The sequence below is a fragment of the Haliaeetus albicilla genome, chromosome 2, assembly GCF_947461875.1.
Source record: "Haliaeetus albicilla chromosome 2, bHalAlb1.1, whole genome shotgun sequence".
NCBI classification, from domain to species: Eukaryota; Metazoa; Chordata; class Aves; order Accipitriformes; family Accipitridae; genus Haliaeetus; species Haliaeetus albicilla.
Window position 1 is genome coordinate 56,747,067 of NC_091484.1, and position 12,099 is coordinate 56,759,165.

Genomic DNA, 12,099 nt, shown 5'->3' on the forward strand with positions numbered 1-12,099 from the left:
TCTCCCAGGCTTATGCTCACACCATGGTACTTACCCTGTATCTCAAAATATGAAAAGTCCATGAAGAGTTATCAACTACTGACAACGTGGCATTTATTTTCATCATCTTTAGGCTATCTCAGTCCTTTCTGTCTATAACTACTAGTATATAATGCAGTACATAGACCCCATGACTTGTTAAGAGAAACATACATCACAACATGAAGGTCTAGGAGAGGTTTAATTCATCATCCTTCAGGTTTTTTTCCCAGTGCTTTCAGCGTTTCAGATTCTTTTTTTTCCAGTGTTTTTTTATTTAATTGGGAAAAAGAAGAGATATACAAATGAACATTATACTATCAGAAGATTATCTATCAAATATGATTAAAAACTTTGGCCTTAGACTAAAACAAATCAATAAATCATGAATATTAAAAAATCATACCAGATGGCAGGTCATTCGAAGGAAACTCAAACAACTTGGATTTGTAAACAGAGTGGAAATGGAAGTCATCCTGAAATAGTAAATAATTGCATGTGTTAAACCTGGATAAACTAATCCACCTCATGAGCATTAAATAGACAGTTCCAAAGGTCCTTGTTATCCAACACCTACACTAGTGAACACGCAAGTTGCAAGGCACCATTACTCTACACTCTTTCCAACTGTGATGTGATCACTCATGCCACAGTCAATCATCTTTTATTTGAAATATCTGAGTACATCGAACAGAGTGGCTGAGCACACTTAGAGCTAGACTTAAGAGAGCTGCCCAGAGAACATCAATGAGAGTCACAGGAGCTGCTAAGCTGGAGACAAGGCCAAACCAGGAGGAGAGGGATGTAATGAATACAGAGTGGGAAGTGCCAGAGAAGGGGACAGAGCACTCACAGGCTTCTCCTGCTGGCTCCAAGGGACCCTCATCACCCTCTAGTGCTGCACTGCTCTACATCCAAGTGTTACAGAGCACACATGTATACACATACCACTGCATAATTTTTGGAGGTCTACTTTTGTCTGTGATGATGGGGACTCATATATGAGGTAAATGAGTTGGGAATGAGGGCATGACCCTTTGGTCCCAGAGCCTTATGCCTACCCTGTATCCATGAACGTCTGTATTCAACAAACAACACAGTACTGTAAGTTCTACTTACATCTGAAGTGTAGTTTTCATCTGGCTCAATAAGGTAAGTATGATTTCCATCATAGAACATCCCACTGTCAAGAGCAGAAAATGTAAATACTGATTTAATAAAGAAATACTAGTGCAAAATGGAAGTAAGTTTAAGAAGTTCATACATTTTAAAAATTTAAATATTTAGAAAAGGAAGCAGTTAAAAATGGTTTCAGGAACTGAACGTAATTCTGAGTCACTCTTTTGTTTCTTCATCTCAGAAAGAAAAATATTCTCTCCCATGGTGATATAGACTCTTCTTTCTTCCCCAAAGCTTCTCTACAACACGTATAAACACCACAAAAATTGGCTAATTTAGCCAACTGAAAATCCTGTTCAGAGCCCCCACTCCCATACAAGAGAGATCTACCTGCAACAGATAAATAAGGGACCTGTCTTTAGGAACATGTGCATTTGGAACAGGCGCACAGCTTTTCCCCAAATAAAAATATTATTGAATTGAATTGATCCTTAGGTTTTAATGGTTTTGATTAACTCTTTCCTCAGTAATTACTTATAGTACCAAGTACAAAGGGTATAACGGGCTCTTTTGGGCATAGAGAGCTGTTTGGGGCATTTCAGCAATAATAATTATGACAGATGGTCTTTTCTTTTTAAATTAAGTTAGTTTAAGTTTATATTTCCAGGAAACATGAATGGCTATATGCATTATCATATCAATATGGACATTATATGATGTTCATGATAAGGAGATAGGAAACCCCATCAGACAGGCTTCCAATGGGCTGTGGTGAAAAGAGATACAGAGGACCAAGCCTTCTGCCATACCCACGGCTCTGGCAAAGTACTCATGGTCTCTTTCTTAATGGCATAAAATCTCAACCACAGAAATTTGAAGGTCATTCATGATAAGCACACCGCTATGTATCTTGGAAAATCTGTCACTTTGCTTGCCCACAGACAATCACCAATTTTCCATATTAAATTCCAACACACAGTTCAACTCTAAATGAAGAACAAACTGAACTGTTAAGGCTCTCTAAATGGATGAAGATAGTCTGTGACAGTAACAGCAGAGGTTTTTGCATTACCACTCGAATGTACAGCAAACGTGAGGTCCATTCCTGCAAGGATGTTTTCTATTAAGAGCTACCTTAAGTTTACTTAGGCAAAGAGTGTGTACTGAGGTTTAGTCTTTAACATAATACAGGATGCACAAGTGTGGTTGAATTGCACCTTAAAATAATGTGTTGATACAGACATTACTCTGTAAGAGCATAAAACCAAAGGGCATTTCTCATATCACTACCATTCTGATCTTCAACCAAATCAGCATTTTCTTTTAAACAATTTTGCCTTTGTTGCACTGGCATATACGCATGGTTGGGATTAGGTTGTATCAGCATGTCCCTTTCTAAGTGCCACTACTAAGGGCTTTAAGCTTGGCCATAAATATGAGCTCTAAGTTCAAACTTGGCACACAGTACACAACAGCAGCATGAAAGCAAGATTATTTATTTATTTAGATTACTCTTTAGCAAACTTTTAGGCACCAAAAAAACACCACCAGAATTATAAACAACAATATAAACAACAAAACCAGATACTTTTCTTTTTTCTTACGCAGCTTTTTTTTTTTTTCCCCCAATCCGCAAAATTGATTCTGGTTCTGCACAGGACCAGATCCAGTCAGTAAAATACTGTCATTCTTTTCCTGACAATTAAGAAATATAAGCATATATTAAGCTTGTAAACCATTACAGCTATTGATGAGCATACTTCTCTTAATATCATTCACTTACAGGGTTAACCATGTAGCATTCACAGAAGTAGCTTGAGTTACTGACTATATAACATACATCAAGAATGATCACAAGTATATCTACAATTTAAAGCTGTTTCACCTTTCAAATTACCTGTGCCTATTCTTTAAAACAGATCTTGAGATAAATATTCTAGCACCTGTTAAATCTTCTTTGCCTGGGAATAAGATGAGATATGGCAACATCCTGCAGCTCTTAATCAGGCAAAACTTCCTTCCCTCTAATTGCAATTTTACTTAAGCACAGTCTGCAAGACGAAGTGCTATCAGCAAATGGCTTCTCATGCGACTGTTGCACCCAGCAGCACTGACCTCTGATCGAGTCACTCAACAGTGGCAAGAATAATAGTCACGGCTGACCTACAGATCTGACTTGCCCACTCAAAGCGTTCATGGCTCTTTTCCAACCGACTTCAATAGTCCAGTGCTCTGTGAACAAATCACACACTCATGGATGTGTTAGAGAGAAAGCAAGAGCAAAACACGGGCCATTTCAAAAACCTGAATTTTGATTATGTATATTCTTCAAACAAACAAATTTGTAGTCGTGAAAGTCTAATTTGCAGTAAAAACAGCAGTTTTTATATTCACCGCCAGTGGGCAGCAAAATCATAGACCAACCTGGTGTCAGTGCGACTGGCCTTGAAACACAGGACTGGAAGTCGTGCCTGACTATAGCTTATTTATATCCCAGCAACCAGTGTGTTTTGCATTCAAAGTTTTTTGTGTTAACTCATAGGAAACTGTAGTTACTGCATGTCCCACAGAAAACAAACAAACAAAAAAATCCAAACAAAATGGCTCACTCGGAGTTAAGGTTGCAGATACATTTTTCATTAGCAAAGTCATTAAGAAGAGAAGAAATAAATAATTTTAAGTATTCTGTCAGACAGTCATCCAACTAATTTAACTAATAAAAGGAAGACCACAACATAGACATTACCAGCAGAACAACTCATGATTTATGATTAAAAAAATACAATATTTTCTCACACGTATGAAAAATTCTGTTGTTACTGGCCAAGATCGAGTGGTACTAATAAGTAAGAGAGGAGATTAGCAAGAACTTTGGGAATATGAAGCTTGTTATTCTTTTAGAGGCATCTGTTTGGTCTTAGGCACTTCCTAAAATTCACGAAAGCAAAGCTCCTGCCCAGCAGACCTTATTAGAAGATAACTCTCCCCAGCTTCCCTTATTCCAGTGAGACACTCCAAACTGTGGTTGGAAGCTAAGGAGCTCTGATTGCTGGTGTGTGTTTCTAGTAATTACTTAGCATTTAAAATCAACTGTGGAGGAGCTAGTTGTAATGATGGAAATGCAGTGTCAGAGAATGTGAGTTTAATACAGCTCAGGAAAACATTACTTTCTCATGCTAGGTGCCGGAATTCCCAGCCTGCTATGGTAAACTTCATATTGCATCTTGTGTGAAGGAGAACTCTGCTGAAACTTTATTGTATCAGAAAAAGGAAAAGAAAAAAAAAAGATACCTCTCAACAGAGATCTGAATTATACAGGGAAAATGTGCATCTTTCATCACATAACTGTGTTGGAAGGGACCAATCTGAATATCAGGCAATTTAAGAATACAGAGCAGCAGGAGGGTCAGTCTTAAGATCAAACCCACAAAAGGAGGGCAGGAAAGGACACATGCAGGGTTTCCTTGCTTTCTGCTTTTTCTCCTAGGAGTTAGCAGGGGCCAAGACCTAATGGATTACTGCTAATGGAATCCATGCAGTGGCTCAGGATGCATTAGGATGCTACTATTTTTAGGCTCACTGTCCATACCGAAACTGGGCTCAGGTTTCTTGAGCTGCTCAACCTTTATCATAAAAGAGATAAACACAGCTATAAATCGGACACGTGCAAGGATGACAAGTCTTCTGCATGTATTCTCCCCCTTCCTAACAAAGAATATACAAACATGAAAGAAAGACACTACTTAAATATGTGTGCTTATATGGCTGATACCAAAACTACAGAATAGTTGGAGACAGACAATAAGCTGAAGATTTCTATCAGCTAAGCCCTGCTTCCTCAGAAAAAGGCAAAGCTCAGGTCATCTCCACACAAGCTTACTTGCTGCAGTGACTTTTCAAGCTGATCTCATTATCGAAAGCACTGAGGTCCTGTAATTCCCAGATTCAGCAGACACTGAAGTTACTTGGTTGCTCTGAAAACCTGACTAGCATCTTTCAATAGTGCCAAAAGCAGACAGGTCCAAAAGCTGTACAATCAACACACAGATCTATATAACCTTCGGATGACAGACACTTTAAATTACATTATCACTAAAATTATGTACTTTAAAAAAATACATTATTGCACAATTTTATATCCTTTCTTCCAGATTTTCCAAGATTTTACTATATCAAAGGTATTATCCCATGCACACAGCTTAAGGCCAGCAAATCTGTGAAGAAAATGGATAGGACAAGAGAAACTCTAAACTGGCACTTTCCTTTGTAAAGAGAGTAGAAAAGAAAGATAAAATACATCATTGTAGCAACAAGAAGAGAACACAGTTTCCAAATGGTTCATGTCAATACTGGCAGTGTTTTTTATTCTTCTAGAATAGGAAGTTTTCAGCTACTTTTACTCTTCTATCTCTATAATAATTACCTTAAAACAATACCTGCCCACTGTCATATGTCCTCAGTTTAAAAAAAAAAAAGGAAAGAAAATCGCGTGCTTTGTCAGTGAATTCTGAAATCAAAACCAAGGCTTTTGCAAGGTTCAAATTAAACCCATTCTTTCTAAAGATTGTTGAGGACTTAATATTGGTAACAAACTAGTAGGAAAATAAATAGCACTTATTTTACTATAAACAGCTTTATTTTGCTTAAAAGACTAATAAGCAAAGGCCAGTAAAAACAAAACAGCAGACTTACTGTAATCCATGGCACGTTGACAAGGCAACAAATGATACAGGATTTCCTCTAATTTCTCCCTGATAATAGCAATGTTCTCCTCCCTGAAATTGAAAATTGAGACTGTAAATCCACAGGACATCCCATAATATCACACTCCATCCTGTCACGACACTGCTTTTTCATAAATGCATCGCCAACCCACTGACATGGCACCAAGAAGGTTTGGTACCTAGACAAACTTCATAATTTCAACTCTCTACACTGAACAGAGATATTTTCATTGTGAAATCCCTGGCATCCTGAGACAGATTTCAGAGACAAATGATTCCAGAAGTGCTCATCTTTCTTCATTGACTAGGAAAAGAGTTTGAAATAGCAGGTTTAGATTCAACACCTGGTCTGCACATGGCTACATCAAACAAGATGAACTCTGCTCTGAGGGTAAGGCAATTTCCTACTTCTAAGGAGAAAAGTATGCTTATCAAATAATAATAATACTTGATTAAAAAAGAGAACAAATCAGAAGTGTTCACTAGTGCTCCAAAACTAATGGAAATTTTCAGTATAACCAAGCAGTAAAGGAATACAATGAAAATTAATATTTGCCTCTTCTCTTCTGCAAACAAAATATACACCTTTCAAATCAAATCCAGCAGACCTTACTCAAAAAATCCCCCCCTTAGTTTCACAGAAGTCACACTGATAACAAACTAAGCCCTACTGCACATGCACTGAATGTATTCAGTATTGCACAAGGTCAACATTCGTATGCAAAATTAGAAGAACAATTCAAATATCTCCTAAATTCTCACTGCCACTCTACCCTGCAGAGGAATGTACCTATTAGTGCCTTGCCAAATTCAGCTATGTGATATTACTGCACTATGGTTGGTTAAAGGACTATGAAGAAGATTTTCAGTGCTTTTTTTTTTTCAATAACAAAACTTTACTATTTCTATTCCCCACCAGCAAATGTATGAACAATCTACCTAGCCTAATGTACCCAGCCATGTGAATATTTATGTCCGTTTACTGCAGTGAGGGAAAGGCATTACAATTACTGCTTTTTCAGAAGCCGGTAGTCACTTGCGTGATGCCTAGGACAGTCATTTTAGACATGTGACATTAAATGTTCTTGGATTTTATTTTTCAAATATGAAAAAAAATTAAGCAAGGTCAGGCAAAAGGCAAGGAAACACATAGAATATGTTGGTAGTTCTGTGTTTTGATCAGGAAATCCTGTTCTCTTTTCCACAAGGCATGCAAACTATTTTTGAAAGTAACTACCAAGTACAGATGCCTCCGTTTTGAGGTGCTCTCCTTAAGAGAGTATAGGAGCCTGTTTGTCAGAGCGTGGCTGCATGCAGGGAAAGAGACCTGATCTCAGCCTGGTCACTAGAAATCATTAGTTCCTCCTCAAAATCTTCTCTGGATCATTCATGCATGCCGTGCTGCTGTTGGACCCCAAAGCACTCAGTGCAGCATACCTAGGGGCAGCTCACAGCTCCTGTGACCAGCAACAGCAGCGCTACAGAGAAATGCAACACCTGATCCCACAGACTACGACTGACACTATTTGGCAGGCTTGTTGCTTCACTCTGCTAGAAGAATCCTCGTGGCATATCTTCCATTAAAAGTGTTACATTCTTTTTCCCCCCACAATTTCTTTCAATCTCGTTATTTCCTCTCTTCTATGTACCACTTCTTCCTTCCACTTGCTGCAGTGACAGCAGCCACCTCCACTGCCTATCCACCTCGGTGTCTTTTTCTCTGTGTATCTGGTACAGATACAAAACACTTTCACCAAACTGACCTGCAGAGTGACCATCATGCTACCCACCATGGGCACCTCTCTATTAAGATGTCTGCAAGTAAATGCTACTGGTGCCATGCAGGTAGTGTTCGATGGGCTGTTCTAATGTTTATTCGGCTCATGTCCATGAGAATCTCCAGGACTGACCCTCCATACCAGGCTACAGCGGGGTGTCTGGTGGAAGACGTATGACCCATCACCCTTGGACCAGCATTTCTCAGGACCATCAAGCATTTGGGACTCAGACGGAGGACAAGTGAAAAGGAGATGGCCTGAGTTTCTGCTTTGCACTCACATGCATTTTAGCCACCAACATCCTAAGTTACATGGGATTTTAGACAGGCTACACTTTCTTTGTTTTTCCTAAAACCTTGGCTCATTTTCTCTATTTTATTCTCCTTTTTTACACCTTCTTACTTCCTATATCTTAGTTACTTTAAGCTTTCTTGAGATTTTCCTTCTTTCAGTCTGTAGGATTTCCCCCACTACGTGATCACAGTCTTGCTTAAGGCTTTCAGGTCTTTCTGCAATATGTGAATAAAAAGTAAACAAAGAGAGACTCCAGTAAGCTAATAACAAAACTAACAATCAAACTATATGGATTAGCTAAAACCTTCTAAGTAATAAAATACTCTCTAAACAGAACTCTTGCAGTAGCATTCCTGTAAAAGATATAACTGGAGTAAGCACATGAATATGGGGATAATATTGAGAACACTATCAGTAGGGAGTTGTACAGACTTCTAGCGGTGGAAGGAATGTAGAGTAATTAGACAAATTGGTTTGTTCTCAGAAAGTGTAGTTAATATGTACCAGCAGTAGAATCTTAGGCTCCATTAGTTTGCAAAACCATGTCTTTGCAACCAGGAGGAACATTTTTTCATACTAAGAATCCAAGTCTGTGGCTCAAAAGTGTGTTTTGATCTTCTTAATGAGAATCAAATAAATGGCCCATGATAGTATCTCCAAATTAATTTATTCCAGCATAAATCCATGACCAAACTTTTATGCATACAGATCTAGAAAAGAAAAATGTAAGAAAACCAGCTCTAAATGCTTGCCTAGGAAAAACACAACTGACACACAAATTCTATTCTATTTAATCAAATCAGTTCAACTCATTGATCTACTGAAGTTCACAGTAATTCTGGTGGAGACAGAAACATAACTGATTTTCTCTGTCTCGGGGATAGATTCTTATCACTACAAAACATATATTTATATATGCTAACATCTGGGGGATATTTTTTACACATGGACTTATGTTCCTGTCAACATAATGTAAGTCACCTCAAACCAGTTAATAAAATATAAGGGCTTTATATGAAAATAGCTTTTTTCAAGTACTTGATGCACTAGTGGTGTGTTGGTTTGGGGTTTTTTTCTGAAAAGAACTCTTCAGTGTGAGAAACTCTGCTGTCAGGATACTCCTAAATGAAGTTCTGAGGATTGTTTTAATCTCAGCAGGGAAATAAGAGGTGATGCAGTGAAACCAGACGACACTAGCACTGCATGGCTCTGGGAAGACTGACTGCTTAGCACTCCTTAACAGTGTCTCAAGCAGATAAAACATTCCAGTAACATGTGGTGGGGAGGGTGCGTAATTGTGTATTGTACTTTTGGGATTCTCATTTTCAACCATTCACAAAACCTGTGAAGAGAGAAGCACTTAAAGCTATAAAGTCTGGGACTAGTTCTGTACTGAGAGTCAGGACAACTGAAGGGACTCAGGTCAATGTTTTCTTTAGAGCACATGTAATTTTGGATGAGAAGTTTGCTGTCATTGCTTCCCTGTAGTGCTGAGGCTGAATTCCTGTTGGTTTTGACATGTACTAAAGGTCTTTTATAGCAGGTGCTGTAATAAAATACACTCTACTACAAGAAGAATTGCAGTATATGGGAGATCAAAGACCACCAAAAGACTAAACATAATCATCCCACCTATCTTCTTTTAGTCTGCTCTTGGAAACTCTCACTGAAGGACTGGGGGTGTCTCTCTTCTCTATTGGTATCTGTAACAGTGAGATAGGAGCTGAAAAAAATCTTCATTTTTTTCCTAAAAATATTCTGGTCCCATATGAAAATTAAGACTTCCCCCAAGAGCTGAAATTAGCACCATTTACCAACACCAGTTTAGTCCAGAGCATCAAGGGTGTTTTGTGAAGAGCTATTGGCTTCCTGTAGCTATTAAAGCCCCTCTCTGCTCACTCAAAAGCAGGCAAAAATTGCCCATCTCAGCAAGTCAAACCTCCACACTGGCCTTTGTCAGCTACTGGGGAATGGTTTAGTGCCAAGATGAAGAGGAAATAAGACTGCTCTTCTAACATATGCCAGCCATCAGTGTGAGCAGCACATTTACCCCTATCTGCTTTAAAACTGAACCTGGCCAGTAGAGTCTGGGACAAAATTAGGCTAAATATCATCTCCTACGAGACAAGGTCAGCCCAGTGACAATGCCTGTGACACAAGGCCTGTGACACACACATCCACATACTCATGCTATATCCAAAGGCAGTCTAATGCTACAGCAGAAAGAAGTTCAACATTTTTGCCTCCACAAGGCGCACAGCCACTGTTCATGCTGTGGTTAGCACAACACAAGGCAAATATTCTGCCAGTGCCCGTGGCACGCAGTTTTCCATTTCCTTAGTTCAGTAAGTTCTCCTTCCTTCATGAAACCTTTTAGCCTTACCAGTGACTTCCAAGAGCAATACAGAATATACAGATGTTTAATAGGAAGTCTATTGATTTGGGAAGCTAACAATCCAATAAAAAAAAACCCAACAAAAAAAAACATCAGATTTACCCCAACAGGGTCAATTAAAACAAATGAATCACTATGATAGTTTATGACTTAATCTTCATCTTGATGCTTAAATTGGATCAGTACAGCAAAATCCTGAATTAGGGGTATCTTGCCCTGTGAATTGCTACAGCTCCTCACCAACCAGAATGCAACCCTTTTTGCCCATGTCAGTCCGAGCTTCCCTGCAGCCTGTCTGGGTAGGTAGTGTGGCAAAGATACTAAAAATGAGAAGGCAGAGATGTTAGGAATGCAAGTAAAATCTGTCCCCATTTCTATCCTTTAAGATAGTTTGTCCCTGCCCAGAGAGGCACCAGCTGCCGAGTAAACACAAAAGAGATGAAAAACACATTAACCAATACTCACAGTGAAGGGGGGAAATAAGCAAAGCAAAAGAACAGCCATGACAGTCAGTGATGGCAGCAGTTCACTTTTCTCTGCAGTCTCAGTGAAACAAGCATCTGCTGACCATACACCGACAGTGTTTGTTATTCACCTCAGAGACACTATGACCTTCCCAGGGGAGGAAAATTAAGGATGCACATTCATCTGCTTTCAAATAAGACCTGACATCAGATCTTCAAGTAAGCAGTTTTCTGCAATTAGGGGAGGTGCTGGCCATTAAAACTCATGCTGCACTCAGGCACTGACCCTAAAATTAATAACTTCCTTCTTCCAGCAGCTACATATTCCCATTTTAATGCTCATTAATCCAAAGGAAAGGAGATTGCTGGTCTAGTTCAGTTCCTAGTAACACAGCTCCCTCTTTCCTTGCAGCAGAAAGCTCCCAAAAGGCCAGCTAACGACTACACCACCATTCTGTGAAGTGCCAGATAACGATTAGCTTTTTAAAGAGCTACCCATTGTGGGGTCACTAGTTTTAAAACTGCTTCCTTAGTAATCACTTAGATCTATTTACAAATTACTGATGCTTGCACAAGTTTTGACCCAGTGATAACTAAGGCTGCATGAGAAAGAGCAACAGGAGAAGAAAATGCACACCCTCTCACTGACTTCTACTTACAGATGGGTTTCTATTTGTAAATAGAAAAGTCAAAATGGCACTTTGACCTGTGTAACTGCATGGAGAGAAAACATCTTGTAATTGACATGTGCTTCAGCAAAGCCAGGGGCCCAGCTGGCATGACTGTGCTGTCCTGCAGCACAGCCCTGGGGTCAGCCCTTACACAGCTCAGTAACAACTCCAGGGACCCCTGGCATCACCTCTTTGCAGAGTAGGTCTCTGAACTTAGTTACGGTGTACTGCAGACTCCTGAAAGCCAACTGTTTTGAAAATGTGAATGGTGCCTTCCCTTTGTAGGAGGACAGCTATCACATGTACTCATACAACTCACAGCCAACATGCTGTAGTGACATTAGGTTATAACACTATTTCAGATTTTGAAATCAGAAATACGGATTCCAAAATTAGGATAAAGCATCACCACTTCTAAGGCTTCTCCACAAAATGCCAATGTTTAAAGACCGCTGGAAGCACTCTTAAAAAACAGAAGACACACATGTACGTGACAGAATCCTGCACATAGGCGACTCGCTCCAACTGCCGTTGGTGACTCATGGTAGGTGCTTTCAGCAGATGGCATGTGCTATCAGCCCAGCTTTCCGGTTTGGAGGCCAAATGAGGACTGTGTTTACTGCCCAGTAGCTACGA

The 12,099-nt window shown here is 39.3% G+C and overlaps 1 protein-coding gene across 11 annotated transcripts in view; it reads right to left on the reverse strand.

Annotated features, from left to right (window-relative positions):
* The window catches only part of ADAM22 (ADAM metallopeptidase domain 22), a 147,825-nt gene that overhangs the window by 58,972 nt on the left and 76,754 nt on the right, over positions 1–12,099 (reverse strand). For all 11 annotated transcript variants that reach the window (XM_069775592.1, XM_069775637.1, XM_069775630.1 and 8 more), the window contains 3 exons: positions 5,830–5,912; positions 1,138–1,201; positions 425–494 (listed from right to left, as the gene is read on the reverse strand). In XM_069775592.1, coding sequence (XP_069631693.1) covers positions 425–494; positions 1,138–1,201; positions 5,830–5,912 — 217 coding nt within the window. The remainder of the gene's footprint in view (positions 1–424; positions 495–1,137; positions 1,202–5,829; positions 5,913–12,099) is intronic.